This window comes from Megalopta genalis, chromosome 4, assembly GCF_051020955.1.
Source record: "Megalopta genalis isolate 19385.01 chromosome 4, iyMegGena1_principal, whole genome shotgun sequence".
Classification (NCBI taxonomy): Eukaryota; Metazoa; Arthropoda; class Insecta; order Hymenoptera; family Halictidae; genus Megalopta; species Megalopta genalis.
The window spans coordinates 7,405,165-7,427,708 of record NC_135016.1 but is presented as its reverse complement, the minus strand read 5'-3'; the positions used below and the strand labels follow the sequence as shown (position 1 = coordinate 7,427,708).

At 47.1% G+C, this 22,544-nt stretch overlaps 1 protein-coding gene across 6 annotated transcripts in view; it reads right to left on the bottom strand.

Annotated features, from left to right (window-relative positions):
• Window positions 1–19,088, bottom strand: part of LOC117223693 (zwei Ig domain protein zig-8) — a 249,541-nt gene extending 230,453 nt beyond the window's left edge. For 3 of the 6 annotated variants that reach the window (XM_033476107.2, XM_076521231.1, XM_033476111.2), the window contains exons 1-2: window positions 19,003–19,088; window positions 54–179 (exon numbers count right to left, since the gene is read on the bottom strand). In XM_033476107.2, the coding sequence (XP_033331998.1) occupies window positions 54–153 (100 nt within the window). In that variant the 5' untranslated portion in view covers window positions 154–179; window positions 19,003–19,088. Of the gene's footprint in view, window positions 1–53; window positions 180–8,275; window positions 9,060–9,090; window positions 9,436–19,002 lie in introns of those variants that run through there. The other 3 variants (XM_076521234.1, XM_076521232.1, XM_076521233.1) reach the window with 3 other exon arrangements.
• Between the last annotated feature and the right edge of the window lie 3,456 nt (window positions 19,089–22,544).

Below are 22,544 nucleotides of genomic sequence, written 5' to 3'. Positions count from 1 at the left end.
CCTGACAAGTGTTTCCAGTGCGTTGCACTGTAAATAATGAAAATCGTACTCACCGGAGCTGTTCACTGTAGGGGAGGCTGAAGGCTGTGCGCAGAGGACGTGCGTGCCTCCCAGGAGTGCCAGAACGAGCCGAAAAAACTTCATCCTGATCATGGTTGCGTCACTATTCCATGGACCTTCTGAAACAAACACGAGAAAGTTGTTTAGCGAGCTTGAAGCATAGCCGAGTTCAATAGAACACTGTTCAAAATTTCAGTCGATTCTAATTGAGCTGATGTGGCAGAAAAATGGTGAAGGTAGACCTCTAAAGTAGGTCTAAAATGTGTAGATCAATGAGACAATTGTAATAATATTTCTTTATAATAATATTCCTTAATATCCCTTGCTTAGTTCTCTGGAGCACACGTTTCCCTAACTCGAACTCAGGGCAACTCTCAATTGCCTTTACACACTGTGTGCACTGCTCTCTCTCTCTCTCTCTTTTTCATACACACACATACACTCGTCACACTCATACGAATATCCTAAACATAAATTCTTCAGAATTAACTTGTAACAGAGACCTTAATTGAATCTGATTGTGTTATCGTAGCCCGAAAATTGTGCGGCTGGATCCAATCCAAGTTTAATTACATCTAGAACTATAAGAGGACCCGGGAAATGCCCTAACACGAACCTCGGTGTCCACGATAATCAGGAACGGTCAGGTCTCGTTCGAATCAAAGAAGAAGCATTCGTGCCTGGCGAATACCGTCGAACCCAGATCAACCGCGACCGAAGAATCGCATTTCCTTCGATCCGAAGGATCGCGAATGACAAGGGATTTATGCCCACACGTCCCGGCACCCATACGTCGCGCAAGTTAATCGTAAATTGTTCCCGCCGCGGACTCTTTCGGCCGCGAGTCAGACAGGACATTTATTTCCTCTGTTCACGGTGGCCGTGATTTACGATCCCCTGAATCGGTTTCGTCGATTCCCCGGGATCGCGGCGGAGCATTAACGAAGCCTTTCCGCGACCATTACTCGCCGTTGGGGCTCCCTGGCCCTCTCCCGGAAGATCGAATCGCCTCTCTTTGAGAATGAGATTTCCGTGGATCCGGGACGTGGTCCGCATTCGGGCTTCCTTTATTTAAGCCGGAATCCCCTTGTATCTCTGGGCCGGGAGCTAAACATGAATATAGATGCCGCGCGAAGAAATCACCGACCTCGAATACGGAAACCTAGCCACCGTCTACCTGCAGGTGAAAATCAGTTGCACGGTCGTATAGACCGTCGCAATTCGTAGCTATTTTCTTTCTATCGACGTAGACACGACGATGGTTTCGCAAGATTTTATTCGGCTGCCGAATGAAAGACAGAATTAACGAATATAATTATATTCGAGAAATAATTCGCTCGAATAAAGAATTATACTAATATAAATAGATAGAATAATTCATGATTAATAATGAACTATCCGACTAGAATAGACCGATATAGACCGTTGCAATTCGTAGCTATTTTCGCAAAATTTTATTCGGCTGCTGGATGAAAGATAGAATTAACAAATAGAATTATATTCGAGAAATAATTCGCTCGAATAAAGAATTATACTAATAAATAGGTAGAATAATTCACGATCAATAATGAACTATTCGAGTAAAATGTCCGACTAAAATAGACCGGTATAGACGGTTACAATTCAAAGCTATTTTCTTTCTATCGACGTGGACACGATGATGTTTTCGTACAATTTTATTCAGCTGTCGGATGAAAGACAGAATTAACGAATAAAATCACATTCGAGAAATAATTCGTTCGAATAAAGAATTATATTAATAAATATATAGAACAATTCATGATGAATAACGAATTATTCGAATAAAACGTCCGACTAGACTACGGATCCGCGTACAATATTTATTATACGAATTAGTAAAGACTTAATTCATTCTCCGTCCACCGTAAGAGGAATCTCGTTTCGGGCATGAGACGGGTAAGGGGCATGTCTGAAGCCCTGCTTAACTTTTGGGATATCAATTACCTTAATTAAATTCCCGTTCAATTACTTTAATTGTTTGCAGCACACACAGCAACGTTAACCAGTCTCGACGAAATGTTCAGCACCCACACAAATGATCCAGACCTAAAAGGAACATCGTCGAAACTTTCGTTACATTCTCAGACAAAGTCAAACAAAGCTGTGCGACTTTTTTGTCGCTCCAACCGATCGCAGTGTAAGCAAAAATCTTTGCACGCATTGTCTGGCTCTTCAATCATCTCGGAGAAAGATTCGCCCCTATGGTTCAATTTTAGAGAAGTTATTCCATCCTAAAATATGTCCCTATATATTTGTCCTCGACCGTACCTAAACCTTCGCCTAAACCGGAGTGAGTAGGCGCTATCAAGAGGATTCCGGGTCCTCAAGGTAACCAGATTCGACTTTGCAACCATAAAAGTCTCTCCCCTTGCCGAAATGATCGCGCTTTGGACTCTCGTTAAATTACGAGAGAGATAGAGAGAGAGAGAGAGAGAGAGAGAAAGAGAAAAGAGAGTGAGAGGGAGAGTAAGAGGAAAAGAGAGAGAGAGAAAGAAATAGAGTGTAAGAGAGATAGAGAGAGAGAGAGAGAGAGAGAGAGAGAAAGAGAAAAGAGAGTGAGAGGGAGAGTAAGAGGAAAAGAGAGAGAGAGAAAGAAATAGAGTGTAAGAGAGATAGAGAGAGAGAGAGAGAGAGAGAGAGAGAAAGAGAAAAGAGAGTGAGAGGGAGAGTAAGAGGAAAAGAGAGAGAGAGAAAGAAATAGAGTGTAAGAGAGATAGAGAGAGAGAGAGAGTGAGAGGTAAAGAGAGAAAGAGAGAGAGATAAAGAGAGAGAGAGAGAGAGAGAGGTAAAGAGAGAGAGAGAGAGAGAAAGACAGGGGTAGGAGTGAACCAAAGGATCCATCACGGGAGGAGACCCTCTCCGGAGGTTGGCGAACGCTTGCGTTGCTGAATTCGCGATCGTCCGGCCCTGGGAAAGCCGATCTTCCCTGGAGTCTTTCGGTGGGATGGAACGTAAGGAAAATAAAGCGGCCGTGGAAACCGTTTCTCCGGTAAATGAGATTCTGATACGGCGATCGGATCGCGCTGCGGCTTGGCGTTGCGGGGCTGTGATAAAACGGCCGGGAACGGGGGGAGAGCGGGGGCTTGATTTATCGGAAATTAATATGCTACGCTACCGACGCCGGCGAAAACACCTCGCCGTGCTGGTTCGAAAGACTGCCGAGGGGGAGGGGGGTGGTGTGGGCGGCAGTGGCGGAACGAGAATTTAAAATAGATTTGCTCTCGGGCCTGGAGCGTCCTCCTTGTCGCTCCTCGGCCGAGCTTATCGGGCCTAAGATGCCACGTAACGAACCGTGGAAGGGGCTGGCTGAAGCATACTAATGCTTCCCCGGCAGCCAACTACAGGAACACTGGTTGCTGAAGGAACGAACCCCCACAGACGGAACCCCCCTTCCCCCCGGGGACGGAAGAGCGCTTCTGAACAGAGAAGATAGAGCCCGGCATCCCCCGCGAAGCCGTCTCCGAATTCGGGAAATGAACCGACTGACTTATGGTCTCCGAGAAACTCCGCGCAGATATTAAGACACCTTCTGATCGTCCTGACAGTCTCCACCCAACCTGGATTTCGCTGGATTAGTTTCGTCTTTCGATGGGCTGACGGGCCACGCTGCTCTGCCTTTGTCTCTGATTCATGCTTCGGCGTCGGTCGTGCAGAGGCGACGACGCTGTTTTAATTCAAAAACTTCGTGTCTGGTCCAGCAAAATAAATTTTATTACGATTTATTGGGTTTCGTTAACATTTAATGGGTTACAGTGGCGAGGGTGCGTCAAACTTAAATCCAGGAATATTGTCTTAAAGTAGAGGCTTGAAGCTTTGATTTTCTGAAAAAGGCGTCATCCTATTATGATTTTTTGAGGATTTATCGTCAGTCTAATTTGGTCAATTTTTGTCAAAAATTGTTCTGTGCTGTAATATTGATGAAAGAGAGGGACCGTAATTTCTCCCTGAAATGCCAAATTTCGGGATGCTGTGAATTTCCCTGTGCTAGTCCTACGCCTATTTAATTTATTGCTATATATGATACAAAGTGTGTGACAATATAAAATAGTCTGTTCGAGTGTAAGTCAGGTAAGAAAATCCGCCGAATTGCCTTCGAATCGTGACAAAAAATCGGAAATAAAAAAGTTGAGCCATCGTTTTTATTCCAGCATTATTATGAATTCATATTAATGTACACCAGCATGCTGTCCGCTGCCTTTTTCGCTGACTACTTCGAGTTTCTACAAAAACGAGGCGCAAGACCCAAAAAATCACGACTCAGTATTCTCAGATCGATCTTCGAACATTTCTGGAAGAAATGACTATACTCTATTCTTTGAACAATGTTGCTAAATGGAAAGTAACGTGGCAGTGTTTCTAAGATCTTCGAGTCTCTTAGCGTTAAACTACTTTAGAGATCCGCCCAGATAAACCAGACGAGGTCTACATTGAGCCCCGTTTCGATTCGATTTCTTATTAAATTCTGTTCGGATTCAACGAGATCTGGACTGGATCCGATCGAGGCGCCTCGCAGGGTCGAGAGCGAGCAAGTTTAGGTTCGCGGTAAATCCGAGTTTGGTACAGATTAAGGCTCGGTCAGGTACAACTGAAGTGATTAATGTGTCGGGTTAAGTAAACCGTTTAATCGTGTAACCGATGATCCCGGCAACGCGTAATCGACGCGAAGAAATCCCGGGCACGGTGTTCATTCGAAGGGGGAAGTTGCGCGGCGGGTGGCGGCTTTTAACGATCGCTTTGTTATCGATTTACACGCGGGAAAGTTTCGCAACAACAGCATCGCGACTGCAGAAAGTTCGTCGGTCCGGCAAGAAGAACGCGTGGTTCTTCTTGATTCCGATGGGGTAATGTTTATCGATCCACGTTAGCAAGTTTTTTCGTGCTTCGCGCCCGCCGAGAATCCGGGCTGACAGGAAAACCCGGTGTTCCACGCCGCCGTTCGCAAGCAATTAATCGAGGAAGAGTTCCGGGGAACCGTGGGACTACGGAGAACAGGATCCACGTGATCCACGAATAGAAATGATTTGTGCATCCGATCCTCCGTTGAAATATTCTACTGGAAATCCTTGCCTCGGCGTTCGAACAAAAATCTATTTCGCTGAAAGCCAGCTGGCCTCTTTATTCGAACAAGAAACGACATACGTATCGGACGAACCGCGTGCATAACGCGAGTACCTTTCTCTCTCTCTTTTTTTCCTTCTGTGTCTCTCTCACTTCTTCCTCTCGCTGTTCGACAACACAATACGCTGCTAAAACAAGAACCGGAGAACGCGATTGCACGTGTACGGGGCGCGGGGTGCCACAACAAATTCGGAGAACCGTGAACAAGGGGTGACTAGGTTCTTTCAAGCAAGAATTTTTGTAAAATATATTCAGCCCGGCTATATCCGGCCCGCCGCCGAGTCAGAAACCATAACTGTCCGTGTACGACGACTTTCAAGTGGCGAGCAGAAGTCGGCAACCCTCCGCTCTCTGCCGGCGGCCTCGAGACTAACGCAACGAGTCGAGTCTCTCTTGATCAAACAACCACCCCTCGAGAAACCGCGATGCTCAAACGACCTCGTAAAGACTGTCGGCCGACACGTTTGCTATATACTGCGCAGCTCGACCCACTGATACGGTTCGATCTGCTTGCTTTCCGATCATTTTTCTGTGATCAGACACCGAAGATCTTGGCCGAGACATGGCGAACTTCGAGACGCTGTAACTTCGTGAAGGAAAATCGCACGGGGATCCGCTTCGGCTTGTTTTACAGGTCGAAGCTTCGACTTTGACACCCTGTACACCGCATTTCTGGTTTAAAATCATTTTCGGCTGCGAACTCGGCAATGAAGCGCGGCCGATCTTACACCGCGTCGCCCGTGGCACGCTTTCCGTTCGAAGTTCGATAAAACGCCAGCGAGAATCGTACATCGAATTTCGTGCACTCGCAGCAGAGAGGAGACTTTAATCTTCAAAGCCAACGCGGTTTGACTAGCTAACAGCGTTTTTTTTCAGAACTCTGCGCCGAGTTCTGAATTTGTAACGTTCCGAAGCGCGACTAACTTGAATTTTTCACCCGCTGTGTCATGTACAAATATAGCGAACCAAAAAACAGTTTCGGTACACGAAGGTAGAGACTTTAGATTACAATGGTGCAGACAACGCCGATTTTTCACACCAAGATTTCTGATCGGCTTCCATTTCATTTGTAACGTACAACGCTGCAACTACTTTTACTTTTCCACCGACTATGCAATATGCAGGAATGCACATATGTAGGAATATACTAATCTAGAAAACAAGGAAACAGTACGAAAGTAGAGATTTCAGCCTTTAAAATAAGCACAAGTAGATCGTTCTCCGATTTTTCCCCATAAAACTACGGCAGCGCGAATATCGTCGATATTTTCAGCCCAAGATTTCCGATCCATTTCGAATGTAGATAATTAGCAATTAAGTCGCTCTCGAATTTCCAGATAAGTGAAAAAGGTTAATGAAATCTCATCGTAACAGGAAATTTCCGACGGCATTTTCTTGTCCTAATTTCGCAGGAAAAACTTGATTCGGTTTCAAGAGAACAATCGGTCCGGCTATCAGTTTTCAAGGTGTTCTCCCGGTTAAAGAGCCGTGATTCGAAACGTTCCGTTCCGAGCGGGTTTAATGCAGACTGCTGCTTTAATGGGGAACAATCGGCGCTATTATCGAGATGGATTTATGCTGAACGCGCGCCGACCAATTTGTGGAGCGAAGTTTGTCCTATACGAACGGGTTGCGTCTATTAGGAGGAGAAATAGAGAGGAATGGCGCGTCGAATGACAATATCAGAGCGTGGCGGCATAACAAATGTCCGTTGTTTAAACAGTACCATAGTCCTGTGTGCCTTGAGAATAACTCCGGATACGTTATATAACCAAGCACATGACTTAGCGACCAATAAACCTCTCTGAAATCAGTTTCGATATCTTCATAATAACAATTTATTGACAGCAGTTCTTCGACCGGCGAGCATTCGATCGTTACTAAGCCGCGGATTTTTTTCCAAAATAAAAATTGTCCTCTCTAACTGGAAGACACGCAGGCTACTTAGGCATTTATTTCGTCTCTTAATCGTTCTAAAAAGTCTAAAAAGTTGAAAATAATTCGACAGTATTCTTAAATTCCTCGAATATTTGCACTCCCCTCGATTTAGTCATTTTCGTCCTCAATGCGTAAATCCAGCGATCAACTTTTGTATTCATTACAGTAATTTCGGACGACAGCCGACGGGACGAGCGAAAATGCGGAGCTGTAATATTGCAATTTCTCAGATCGACGTGCGGAACTTCGAATACGCGGTTTTGCATCACGAACACGTTCAACACGCATCATTCCCCTGCCGCGAAATTATGCTGTCCGTGTTGTTTGCTTTCGCGTTCTACACTGACAATGTAAACCACGTCGAGTACTGCGTGACGCGGAAATATCACGTGCGTGGACGCGTGCTTGCGGCCATGCCAACACGCAGTCTCGCCGCCCAAGAATGGAAAATCAACACTGTTCCGCGGCCTGAATCGTTTCACGAGGTTATCGCATTTAAACCGGACAGACACCGAACAATCGCCGAGAAATGATATTTTCTTTCGGGCGAATCGCGTGTCCGCGGTGAAGGCGACGCTATACCTAGTAAATAGAGTCCAAGTATATTGTTGCACGATCTTTGTTCGCGGAATCGCAGCGGTTTGAATATTCACAATGTTGCGTGTGCAAGTTAGTCATCGTTATATTGCTATGCAGGCGACGCGTTTTACATTCAAACTAGGATAAACCAGCGTCAGAAAATCGCAGATCAAAGTTCTTGGACTCGTTGAACAGGGTAGACTTCGCGGTTTAAGAATATTGTAGTCGCGTTCGCGAGAAAAATTTGTTGCGCTCCCCGCGGGTCTGCAAAGTTGAATTTTTGGCAACGAGAGAAGCATCGCTGCATAACACGCGACAACCGGCTACTCAGAAACTCTAGATCAAAATAACTAAAACGGTCTTAAAACGTAGACTTCGCCCTTTAAAATGAGCCGAAACACGACAACCTACGATTTTTTTCAACGAAGTTACAGAACTTCGCATCCGATCGAAATTCGTTCGATTTTTGGGACACAAAAAGCCTCCTGCTGGCACACTTTTGATTCGAACGTTGATAAAATGGCAGGAAAAAATCGTGAATCAATGTTTTTGTACTCACTCGAAAGGGGAGACTTTAGGCTTCAAGATCGCCTTAGTTTCGTTCCCAAAGAAAATTTTTTCCGTTCCCCACAGACCTATGAAGATTCATATTTTGCGCAAAGATTCGCCGTCCACCGATCACGCCGACGTCTAAATCGCCGTGACGTCAACAAATGCATAACACCGGCAGGCGAAACAAACAAGCTGGATCGCTGTCCATCGTAGGCGGTCCATCAACGGTGTAATAGTTAGCAAACGAAAGAATATTTACACCTGGACGAACAAATGGGACTCCGCAGATGGAGCGAGGGCACCGAAATCGCGAACGGCCGAAAGGAACACTGGTTTTTGAAACATCGGCGCGCCGCTCTAACGATTCTTTATCTGTTTTCCAGCGTGACACCGATGGCACGTTCGATTTATCGATTCGCGAGCGCAGACGCTGCGCGGAGAGCGCCCGATGCAATTCTGGTTCGCGTGAGAAGAAAGAATGCGTCGCCGGTCATTTGGTTCCCGTATCGACTGGCGAACGTAGCCCGTCGTTCTGTAAACAACTTTCCGTTGTATTTCCGCGCGTGTCAAAGGATTATATCTGGCCAGCGCAGGCTCGGTCCGTTGTCGCGCGATTTCTTGCGCGATATACAAGCGAGTTGCTCGCACGCAGCCCGCAGCCAATGGCACACGTATCCCGGGCGTTTTCCTTGCGCGCTCGTAACTCTGTCAAATATATCTGGTTTATTACGTTCTCGCCCCGTATATCACGTCCCGATAACCATTACGGCCATTCTTCTGCCTCCCGCTTATCGAATAACATGTGTTTTAATCAAAATTTACCACTGATTGCAACCGAACGATCCGCCCGCAAATGGATCCTCCTGCACTCTTCTAGCCCTATCCCGTGTCACGGACACCGCACGTTATGGCTGTTTACGCCCGCGGCCGCGATAACAATAAAAAAAAAACAATAATCTGCGGACGCGCTCGATAATGACCGACGCCGAATTCCCGGACACAAACGAGGCCCTTATCTGGCACGCTTGTACGCGTTACGCCGATAAGTAGAAACAGTGAGTAACGATCAGACGGGCTGGCCAAATCCAATTAAACGCTCGGCGAATTTAATTTTCTCGTGAACGAGGCGACGCGAACGGAAAAAAAAAAACTGAACACTCGCTCGCCGATGATACAGCGCTCTTTTATTCTGCACTGACAGCTCGAGCTGGAACTGCTCTGACAACCAACAAGAAGACACCTCGTTTAATTGCAGCCAGCAATGACTGCGAGTCACGGTATTACCGAGTCATTTCAATTAGTGGACTGAATATTTATGCGCGATACAAATTTCCTCGTCGGCTGTAGAGCAGAGCGGTTAGGTAACAATATGCTAATCCGTTCGGTAGTAACGTGACGGTATTCTTAAGATCTTCTTAACTTGTGTCTTCGCTACTCTGTCCAGTATTTAAATATTTTTCCCAGAAATGTATGAAACACGTATTCTACTTGGTACATTGTCGCTGCTGTGGCAATTAAGACACCTCGTTTAATCCTGTGAAAGTAATTCTGTATATGTGTGTGTAGACTGCGAATTTTATGCATTTATGAGAAATGTGTGTAGCTAAAATATAAGATTTTGGAGACGTTAAGACGAATTTAAAAATATAGTTACAGTATTTTATGTTTATTAAAGTGATTAAAAGGAACAGTTCTTATTTCTTTAATTTCCGTTTCTCACAATCGTCTTGCAAAACTTCTATTTTGCATGAAGATCCGCAGTCTAGCGACGATACTCCGGCCTTGTTTTATTATTAGACTGCGAATTTTGTGCATTTATAAGAAAGATGTATAACTGAAATATAAGATCGTGAAGACGTAAGACGAATTTAAAAATATAGTTACACTATTTTCAGTTTATTAAAGTGATTAAAAGGAACAGTTCTTATTTCTTTAATTTCCGTTTCTCACAATCGTCTTGCAAAACTTCTATTTTGCATTAAGATCCGCAGTCTAGCGACGATACTCCGGCCTTGTTTTATTATTAGACTGCGAATTTTGTGCATTTATAAGAAAGATGTATAACTGAAATATAAGATCGTGAAGACGTAAGACGAATTTAAAAATATAGTTACACTATTTTCAGTTTATTAAAGTGATTAAAAGGAACAGTTCTTATTTCTTTAATTTCCGTTTCTCACAATCGTCTTGCAAAACTTCTATTTTGCATGAAGATCCGCAGTCTGGTGACGTTACTCCGACCTTGTTTTATTATTAGACTACGGATGTATAATAAGAGGAGCATTGAACGAAAATGTGCTCTTTCTTTGAATAGACAAAGTGAATATAATGCGGCAGTTTCCTTAAAATTTGCTCGTGTCGCTGCAACTCCGTTTTTTATTCGACCACGTTTCCGACGAATTCATAAAATCCGCAGTTCATTTATTACACCGCCACAGCTCCGACAATTAAAACAGCCGGTCTAGTTCAGTACAAATGACAACGTGTCACGATACACCGGTTTATTACCGACACACCTTTTTCATTATCAGACCGCGAATGTCTGTAAAAAATACAAATCTTTTTACTCGACCGTGTAATCGACAGATTAGATAATGGTATACTTTTTCTATTAATTGTACCGAACAAGTAAAAGAAACGTGGCAGTATTCCGAAGAGCTCGTGCCTTTATATAACAATAATTGCAATAAATTCATAATATCCATAGTCTCTATATTTACACTGTCAACGGCCCGACAATTAAAACACCTCGGCCAACCCTGCGCAAACGATCGCGAAAACCCAGGCTAATTCGATCACCGATGACGAAATCTAAGAAACGTCGCCAAAAACCATAATTATCGGCTAACGAACTCGCGGAGAAGGGGGGAAGAAAGCGGCCGCTGGTTCCAAGAACGAAATGAGCCCTTTAGTGCGCGAGCACGGGGACGCAAAAAGGCCGCAACAAATACAATTACCTCTTCCCCGAAGACGATTAAAAAGAGTTTGATAGTTCGGCAAGAAATTGAAGTTTCGAGGCCCCGCCCCCGCCCTCCTTCCCCCCACCCTTTAGAATTAACATACAAAGGCTTCTTGCCGGGGAGTTAATCTATCCGTAATTTCCTCATCAACTCCTCCCAGCGGAAGACGACGATTCGCGACCGCGAGACGGCACGCGAGAACTTGCCGGCGGAACGAAGTCGGCGAAAGAGAAAACAGCGCGAAAGAGACGGCGAAATGAAACGGCAATGGTCGTCCCGCGACAGGGGCGAAAGGGCACTCGTGTTGGGGCACGCGAGTGGCCACTCCAACGGTCCACTAAAATCCCGAAAAATGTTTTCCGGCCCGGCCATAAATCCGTTCCGGGAGCACTCGGCTAATAGTACACAGTGTAATGTGTCCCTTGTCGCGAGTGTGTAGCGACATCCGTCCCGTGTGTCACGCATTAATCCACTTCAAAGTGGAAAGGACCGCGTCACGAGCAGGGTTCCCCGGATGACGTACTGTTTCCCCGAAATATAGGATATTCCCATTGATCAGTCGGCGTTGCAAGAGAGAGAGAGAGAGAGGGAGAGAGAGAGAGAGAGAGATCGAGAGCAAGAGAGAGTGATCAGAGATCAGAGAAAGACGGAGATCGAGTCCGAGGTCCCATCGTCTTTGGCAATGCCCGGGCATTGTCCGCGATTGGGCGACGCGTCCGCTAATGGGCCACTCGCGGGCCCCCGACTACCCGGTCGCATGACAAATCTGCTAATCGGCCGCCGTGGGGGAAGCGTATAGAATCGTTATGGCCGCGGGTAGCCCGCGTGAGTGATTAGCCTGACCCGGCGTTGCCGAGCGTTGCCGAGCGTCGAGCCGCGTATTGGCTTCCTGAATATTGAACGGAAACGGGATTACATATTCCGGTGACGGTTCCACGGTTTTGCGGCCGCCGATATCCGTGCTTTTTGCCCGCGTTAACCCAAGCATTTACATTCGAATCGCGACCGATTCTTCGTCCCGATAAACCTGCTTCCGCCGTCGACGACGACGACGACGACAACGTCACACGCGAGAGACCTGTCTTTTCAGAAAGTCCGCGGGCCAGTCATTTTCTTTGTAGGACCCTCGTCGCGAGCACATTCGGAGTCTACACTTCGATGTTAATTAAGTGGACAGAGCGCTGTAATTGTTCCGACTTGCCTCCGGAAATGGCGCAACGGAGACTGCGTGAATTGTTAAAGACGTTCGTCTGCGTGTAACTGGATTGTCCTACTTGCGACCGTGTTGGACGTTCACCGTGTTCTACGTTTCGCCATATTAATAGAATTCGCAATTATTGGACCACGCTCAGCGAAATCTGAACAATCCTCTTCTACAGGATAATCCCGAGTTTGTTAGATAATGATACCGGGAACTACATGTTGGCACACGATTGAAATAATTAGCGCCGTTAAAGTGTTCATCGATCCGACTGTGGACATCGTTAGGACGCCTTCTCGTATTTAAATTGTGGGAATTATATTATGCTATTATATTATACTGATTTTAACGAACAGACGTAAAATACGTGCAGATATTCGTGCTGGAGGCCCACGAGCGACCCATGTTTCGTTCCAGAAGTTCACGCGTGTATTGACGCCTTAGAAGCTTTTAACCGTGAATTGCAGACTTTCGGTAATTAGCAAAATCATCGTCAGTAAATATTGTTTTCTTATTAATCACTAATTATTCATCGGTGACGAGTTTACGACTTCCGAGAATCTACAATTTCCAGTTAAGAACATTTGATAAATCATTTAATAGAACTGTGTTTCAATCGCGTGCCAACAAATCGCTGCCGACAACATTATTTAATAATTTCCGTTCGCGATCATCATGTATAAAAAGATTGTTCAGATTTCTCTGAATATAGTACAATAATCGAGAATTCTTCATTTACTTTCATTTCTTTTCGATAACCGAAGTAAAAAGATTAAAAGAAACTAAGATGATCGATGCATGAATTACAACTCATTAAATTTATTCAGGCAAGAAAAAAGAATTGCATCTGTCTCCTACGTTCAGCAGCGGATGCAGACTATTTCCATTTCGCACGAAGTTCAGTATTCTACTCGTCAGACTGTGGCAGGGTCATTCGTGTGAGAAATCTATTGTTAAAACGGGCAGACGCTCGTTTACAAAGTCTGGTCGACCGCAGTCGAAGGGTTAAGATCGCGACCCGAGGTTCGTGGCTCAAGACGAGGCGTTATTCAAATGAACCATAAGATGGCTTATCTGATCGGAACTGCGATCGTGTAACCAGGCATCGCGATCCCGGCGTGATACATTATGACGCACAGTTATTGATACAAACTGCCTAGATACCGACGTCAAAATATACTATGTAGGCAGAATTATTCCACCGCTGATATCGATCGCGTTCCTAGATCGCCGAACCTGATTGCGTGGCTCCTCTGACGCATACCTGAAAATATTTGATCTGCCGCGCAGCATCTACAATTATACCCGAGCCATAACTTGCGAACGAAATCCTGTTAGGTTTAATCGAGAATAATTTCGTCAAAAGCGTCAAGTCGCGTCCTCGAATATCGAAATTCGTGCATCGAATATCGCGGCTCGGTAAATCCCGTTTGGCTGGCTCGCGACGATACTTCGAGCAATTATTTGTAATGTAAAACATAATAATAATATATACTTATGAATTTATAACAGTATCGCCTGCGAATACAAGATTACGCGTTCGCGTTCATTGGTTCGTCGGGTTTTAATCAGAGTCGGGCATTATTCGAATTGTTTCGAATGAATATTTATTTCCGACAATTATCCGTCGTGAAACATTTAAAAACAGATGTAGAAATAATGAATTTTCGACGAGCGCCGTCGTGAAATATTGAAGGAAAGCAACGAAAATAATTAAATTTTGATGAAGCGTCCGATCGTCGCGAGCTCTCTCCACCTATAGGCATTCGGTCTGTTCGTCCGGGAGAGTCTTAAAATATTTTGAAAACGTTCGAATACCTTCGAGAATGTAATCTCCAACAAATTTCTGGCGATCCGACGGCTCCTGCAGCTTCGGCGCGCGCGTGCGAATTCGCGTTTAAAGCGCCGGCGATGGAATGTTATTGCGAAACCAGCCGGGGTTCACGGGAATTTGCCTCGATTGGCAACTTTTTGGGGACAGCCGGCGCGTTCCGGTTTGTTTGGCCCGCGGATAATTAGATTACACCCGCTAGATTCATCAATGCTCGTTGCAAGTGGAAACGCCGAGCGCTGGTCAGACGCGTCGAGGTTCATTCAGGCTTGCAGCCTCACGCGAATGTACATACTTCGCGCTCCGAGGCTGTTATTTATTTTTCGGGCAAGCAATCAACAGCTTCCTGGCTCCGTTACCAGCCGTAAAACGTTCCGTCAACATCGTTGTAATAAAACATTCACGCTCGAAGAGTGTCCGGCCGTGCGGCCGGGTCCCGCGATAAGTGCGAACGGGGTCTGAAATTTGTTTAAATCTCGGTTCAACGTGCGCCTGCTGGAAGCGACGCGTGTTTTACTTTCCGCCCGCGGAAATCTGAATAACGCGAGCAATTGTCAATTGTTCGACGGTCGGTCACAATGTATTAGAGGTTACGTCGCGGACGTCGCTCGTGCGCGCGCGCTCGAAGGGAACACGTTGAACGAGAATTTTTATCGCGAGAAGCCCGCGGGGATTTACATTACAAATTCATCAAGCTCCGCACTTTTCGAACGACGCTCGAAGCACCGTCGGACGAGCCACTGAAAGAGAAAGCCGCCACCCGCCGTCGCGATTATGCGAACGCGAGTCACTCCCGCGACAATCTATCGGAATGCTTGTCGCGTCTATTCCCCGCGAAAGGATTGTTTATTAATAATTTCCCCGGGGACCTCCGGGGGTCGTCGATCTCCGCCCACTTATTTATCGATACGATTCCCGCGAGCAGACCCCCGCTCTCCGATCGCTGGCAGAAATTGCTTCGTCCAGGTTCGAACGATGACAAATGTCTGTCAGCGGAAAAGGCTGGGAAACTCATTAACCGGAGCAGTGCCGGTTGATGACTCCGGGGGACGATCACTATTATCGGAAGCATCCGAGTTAACTGCGTTCGAGGATCCTAGGTGTCGACCTACTCTGTACACAAGCATAACTACTTCCTCTCGGGCTTTTGTTCCAATAGCTGTTTCCTTCGGTCTGGAACCCCACCGCTCCCCCCCCTCCCCCGGAACCCCGCCCGACACCCGTTCTGCCATCAATCATTGCAGTTTCGCCCAAGATTCGACCATTATGCTCGCGATTCCGTCGCGTGGGCCCGTTTCCGCTCGGATTCACCGCCCGATACTCGCGACGCGCGATTCCATGTGTCTCGCGACAAAAAATGCGGATCCAAGCGGACGGATCTATTGTGCGTGCGTGCAACGAAAGGATCGGTGTGACGAAACTGTACGTGCGTGAGAAAAATAGTAAAGGTATCGAGTCATGCGAGTATCTGTCATTTCGGGTGTGATTAATTCAGATTATCCAGGTTATCCGAGTTATATCCAGCGATTGAGTTTCGATGACGACGAGTAAGTGATTTTATAATGAAAGTAATGCTTGACTATAACAGAACGACTTCGAACAGGACAGACTAAAGTGACACGTGAATATAATAAAGGTCAGAAGTCTCTCACTGCACTCTCTGCAATGAGAAAGAAACCACGATTAAACACTTACTGTACGAATGCGAAAGATGCAATGTTCGGAGGATCGAATACGGAATGATGGAAGTGTCAGCTCTGACATGAAAAGACCGCATAGAGAATACCCTAAACCTGAAGAAAATAAAAATAGCAACGGCGATAGCTATTAATTAATTCTACTAATACGAGTTAAACCAGGAATTGAAAAAAGAGATAACGTTATATATTTGGATCTAGAATGTGTTAGAAAAATCACTCTGTACTGTTTGAGAAATGAGAGAGGAATGTGTATCAAATAACGATACTGTTAAAGAAATGGAGGAAGAATGAATATACTGTGCCTCTATTTTATTCTCGGACGTAATTATCTGTATACCGTAATTTCTCCCTAATTCGCGCTCAGATTGCGCACAGAAATAGACAATTTGAGAAGAGGAGATACGATTATCCGAGCCTTGCGTCTCGATTTTATAATTGTTGACAATCGGTAACTATAAAAACGAGCCGAAAACGATACAAATAATTGTATCTCCTTTTCTCAAACTATCCATTTTTGTGCGCAACCAGAGCATAAATTAGAGAGAAACTATTGTATTCATCGAATAAGACATATGAAATTTTTCTATTAGAAAATGGATAAAATAGAAAAATAAAAAATGTAGCATCTCCTATTCGATAAATACAAAGTTAATTAAGTCCGCAAACAAACCAAAGGCACGCACAGTAATCGACTCCGCTATCATAGTTCTCAAACCGATGAATGCTCCCGATTCAAATTTTTCCCGAAGGTATGTAATTTTTTCTCATTTTCTGCGGAGTCGAATCGAACTCAGATGAAGCCCGTGATTTCAAGCTAAACGGAACAGCACGAACGGGAACGATGCTCGCTGAACGAGGCAACGCGGATAATTTTGAACGAGCCGATTACGCTACCGGGGAATTTCCTCCTCGTTTAGTGGGGCGATTAGAGCCCGGTATTCGAAAAATCGCGATACATCACGCGAGCGAGACCTTGCTCCTCTATTAGCCGATGTCGAATAAATTGGTAGGAATATCGTTCGCTGGGCGACGATTATTCCGGAACGTATTCCTTGGGGCTGACGTGACGAGAAATCGATGAACGAATAATTATTCGGGTCCGCGGAATGTTGAATCGCCCTTCGAGCTAATCGAGCACACACTTGTTTGTGCGCCATCACCGTGTACGGAGCTGTTTCAGACCTCTGGCAGGAAAATTGCCCGGGTCGATGAATTGTTTGAACATTTTTTTGCAAGATCGGAATAAAGATTGCGAAGAACGGGGAACGGGAGCGACGATAACGCGTTTCTTTGCTCGGGTGGAACAGACTTCATTTCGCGGTGCTAATAAACTCTTTATGAGGAAGTTCATGAATATTTTTAATGGAATCCGCGTCGCTCCCCGTGGTCGTATTACCAGTTTCGGCACAAAGGGGCAAAAATCGAGAGAGAGAGAGCCGGCGGCTGCCGCGCCGCATCGCGTCGGTTCGTGTCGCGTCGCGCGACGACGGCAAAATCAAAACCGAATATACGTTTTCATGGCGAACAAAGTTAATATTCGAGCCGCGTCCCTGACAGATTCGCTTCAAACGCGCGGCGAATGAAACGCAAATATTTTGGAATCGGCACACGGCAAATTACTCGCTGATTAGCCGACTGATTCCGTTCGTCGACGCGTGTTCGTAAAACGTTGCGAAGGAGGGGTTTCGTCGGTCGCGACGGAGGCGGACCGACGTATTTGCGTTACGGGAAACCGGAGAACGCTTCGATAAATCTGGCGCGTGTCGTCTGAGCGACTGCGGCCTCCGAGCAGGCGACAAATATTCGCGAGATATTTGAAGAATCGGCGAACAGTGTCGGCCGGTTTCGCGAAACGTCGGCTCGCGTGCCGCGAAACGAACGCTTTCCCGTTAATTTGATACATTTCGCCGAATTAATCCCGATCCAATGGTTCCGCGAGGGCGTGCGTCACGGGCTAGTTAATGCTCCGATTTCCTCGCAATTTCTCTCCCCCGGACGGGGATTAGAACTTGTAAATCGCGAGGGTGCATGCGAGGAAAAGTAATTAAAGTATCAGGGCCAGCCCGGCCCGTCCTCTCTCTCTCTCTCTCTCTCTCTCTCTCTCTCCCGAATTCGACGACGGTCCACGTTGCGAATAAATTTCGCGAAGGCATTATCCGGGGAAACTAATAACGCCGCCGTGGAAAAGACCTATCGCGGGCATCGGTGAAGTTTATCGAGGAAGAAGGCCGAGGGAGATTTATACGGAGACCTGTCCGGCCGGATGGTATTTGGCCTGGTGAAAGTTCCCTCGTTTTTCCGTCATGAAAACTTCCAGGTAACTTATTCACTTTGCCGCTCGTCCCGTGCCCCCTTTAAACGCGTTTCTATGACTGCACTTGCCTAATGCTGTTTTAACTTCGCCCATGCTATCGATGCTGCTCTCTATTAGAACCGGACTCGTATCTCGGACCATCGATTGTTAGCAGAGACTTCCGTAATTGCTTGGGTGCACTTTTTTTAAACAGTAAACCTATCGAGCCGCCCAAAATGATTCACAATCGGTCTCACATACCTCTGTTCGAAGGGGTTACTGAAGTTACAAAAGACCCTTCCACAGAGATTCGATGGATTTCTTAAATCCAACCGAAGTTACTTTCGACAGAGTCGATCATACGATTTACGTAACCGCGGAAATGCGAAACGGTTAGAATGTGCCGGAACCATGAACGTCCCCATGAATGTCTCTCCGTCGCCTTTAATCGCAGGAACCACAATGGTCTCGTAACAAGGTCCTAAGCCGCTTTTAAAAACACACGTTGCCGATCCCAAAGAGCTCTGAAAACATCAGGATGTTTGCGTTCACGCAGGATAAGTCCCGGCAAGACGGGGCTCCGCAGGATATCGCGTCGCAGGAAGCAGGCGCCCCGCGATCAAGATCGATACGCGTAAACCGTGAAACGATTGGACAACGTGCCGCGACAGAGCCGCGATCCCTTTGAAGAATAAGGAAGACAAGCCGCAAAGCGGTTTCGGGGGATAGGGGAAGAGCAACACACTCACCTTCGAGCTGATCGCGTTTCCTCTTTGTCCGTGGGTTCGCGCGCGCGGGGAGCGAAAAAGAAGAGAATCGGCTTTCACGCGAGAAACACTGGACCACGGCCGAGGGTGAAGACAATGCCGCGAAATCAAGGTTGGGGAGGAGGCGGCGGGGCCCGAAGGAACGCGACAGAAAACCACCGTGCAACTGCTCTCTCTCTCTCCTCGCCGCTTGCCGAGGAGATCGTTCCTGTATCTCCGGTTCCGGCGCACCGTTTTATTTATCACTCGCGAGGAACTCTCGCCGCGGCCACTCCTCTCGCGATGGCCGATCGATCTCGCGTTTCCTCGCGCGTACTGTGTCGCCTGTTGTTTACCCGTTCGCACTTTCACAGCCCGTTTTTTTATCCGATTCAGAGCACGAAGGACGACCGGGCGTTCGTCACCGGGCAGGAACGACGTCGATGCCGGATCGATAGCAGGATCACTCGCTGGAACATCCTCGCCGGCAGCTGGCGGCCGCAATTTCCCAAATATCCGACCTACAAATCATTCGCGGCCCGGCGAGCAACTCGCGCACTTTAATTCCGTCCCTCTTCCGCGATCTCTTTTTTTCTTTTCCTTTCCCGCGGCGATCTTAATTCTGGCCCGCGTTTTTCAGCCCCGCGTATTTCAGCGCCGCGTTTTTTCAAGCTCTCCGTTCTCTGTTCCGCGTTTTCCGCTCCGTGTGTCGGGTCGCGCGCGACCGGCCGCGTCTTTATCGTCGATCGTCGGATCGATCGGAGCCCGGAACGGCCGGCAGCGTTTTCAAGCGGCCGAGCATGATGCCCCGTTACGAGACCGGTGCATTCCTGACGTGATTACGCGGCGATGCGAGTCGCAGAGTTTCCGCTACGGATCGCCGGCGCCGGGCACAACACACCTGCTTCGATCCTCGAACGTATCCTGAATCCGCACTGCGAGTAGCATGGGAACACTCACTGTCACCGGGAAAATGCACAGGGACTCTCTCTTTCTCTCTCTCTCCTCGGGAACACTCCTCGCGACTGTTACCCTCTTCCGTGGCACTGGACCGAGTTCGTTCGAGGCGGGCGGGATCGGTTCCTTCGAACTAGCCGGTAAACAAATACACCGCCTCCGAAACGCTGTTTACAGAGCCGGGAGCACCTTGGGCACCGTTCTACCCTCGGGAACTGTGACAGGGGTTGTTGCTTCGCCGCGTTTCGGTGCCGACTGACCCGTAGACGCGCGCGTATCCGCTCGTGCGCTCGCCGACCGATCTCCTCGCGAGCCGAGCATCGTCTTCACATGCTCCGCGAAACTTTGATTATCCGCGCGCCGTATGGGAAAACACCTCGGACGACGTGTGCCACGGTGTGTCTCGGTGCGTCGCGGCGCCGGCCGCGCGATTTCCAGACGTTCGCGAGGCGTCGGGACGCGAGAAACGCGGACGCGACGCAATCGCCGGGACGGAATCGCTGCGTTTTCTCGAACGACAGTCGCACCTTGGCGGGGGATGCGCGCGCGAAACCACCACGAGTGATGCTGGGCTCGGACTGGAGCCTCCGGCGCGGCGCTAGCGTCGCCGCGACTCGGGCCGGAGCGGGTTCACCGCCCCGCGCACCTCCGTGTCCACCAACCGCGATCGGCCACGGGGTGGAAACAGTGGCGGAGAATGGGGGAACGTCACCCTACGCCATGGGTCCTCAGGTATTTTTACGATCGACGGAATGCAAGTTTCACGGTCTTTCGGACGGCGTCGGGCCGCGGACGACGCGGCGCCTCCTCTGTCATTGAAGGGTGCGCGACCTACTTTCGCGACACTTGAAAGGGTCCGGCTTTTGTCGGACCCCGGGAACACGTGATTTTTCATGGTGTACAACTCGTTCGGTCGTGTTACCGAACAGTCGAAACTTCTCTGTATAGATTCGGGATGTTCTGCTGGTCGTCTGACCGTGATGGCATATTCTACTTGTCGATTGAAGCGCTACTGGCATTGGAAGACGTTCTACAGGTCGTCTGTGCGTGGCTGAGTATTCTACCGAACGTGCGGTCGTGTCTGGCTATTCTCCGCAGTCTGTTCATTTTCTAAATGTTTGATCAAATTTCCGAGCATGGCGAGACGTTCCACTGGCTGACCGATCACGGTTTGGATGATCTATTGAACGTCTGATCAGATGAGAATATTCTACTGCTTGTCTATTCGTTGTAGAGATATTGTGTAAAGTTTCTATTCATGGCAAGGCATCGTGTTAGTTGTCCAATCATTACAGGAACATCCTGCTAAAAGTCTGGTCAAGTTGGAATGTTCTATTGGTCGTCTAACCGTGATGGCATATTCTACTTGTCGATTGAAGCGCTACTGGCATTGAAAGACGTTCTACAGATCGTCTGTGCATGGTTGAGTATTCTACCGAACGTGCGGTCGTGTCTGGCTATTCTCCGCAATCTGTTCATTTTCTAAATGTTTGATCAAATTTCCGAGCATGGCGAGACGTTCTACTGGCTGACCGATCACGGTTTGGATGATGTATTGAACGTCTGATCAGATGAGAATATTCTACTGCTCGTCTATTCGTTGTAGAGATATTGTGTAAAGTTTCTATTCATGGCAAGGCATCGTGTTAGTTGTCCAACCAATACAGGAACATCCTGCTAAAAGTCTGGTCAAGTTGGAATGTTCTATTGGTTGTCTGACCATTAGGGGATAGTTCACTGCCACGCGTCTGGGTGAATGTGGCGGTACATTTCACTGGACGCCTGTAAATGAATGGAAACACCCTCCTAAATGTTTAATTATGTAAGAATGTTCTACCACGTGCCTGTCCATGACTGGGATGTTCTACTAGCCGGCTGACCCTAGGTAGCCGTGTCTCCTTGCATTTTTAAAATCCATTCTGTAATGAGGAATTCCAGTAATTAATTCTGCCGCAGCGGAAGGAGACGATCCGCAAATTCATTCGCGTTATATTTGGAATATTTTAAAAGGTACGGTATCCTGTTAAATGATTTCGCCTTGGAACGACGGGAGTATCAAAGCCGACGGGATTTATTTGATGCGTCTCCGCCGGTTTGAAAATAAGGGAAAGCGGGGTAATCTTCGAGACGCATACATATGTATTCGGATCTGCCGAGCTACTTCCCAACGGACGGCGACATAAACCATTCGGAGTTTATTGTAAAATCTTGGGCGGAGGGGGCGGGGGAGGTTCTTAAGGTTTCAGGACTTGACCGCGGAAGTATAAGTAAGCCGAAACTAAACTAACTTTCCACCGGAGAGTTCAACGTAAAATTAAAGTTTAAAGACTTATAACTTCCTAACGTGCCGTTGCTTGATCCCGTGGGCGAGGATAGTTAACTCAATAGCCTCTATCTCGAAAATTTAGGAAAATACCGGCGCGCCCGGTAATCCGGATGTCTCTGGACTCAACAATATCCTGTAACGCTCGCCTCATAAATTTTCGAACTGCTCGTTAATGTAACGCTGAAGTATGATCATTAAAATTGCAGGATATCGCTTGCTAAATGAAGATAATAAACTTTGCAGAGCATCGCAGTCATTAAAA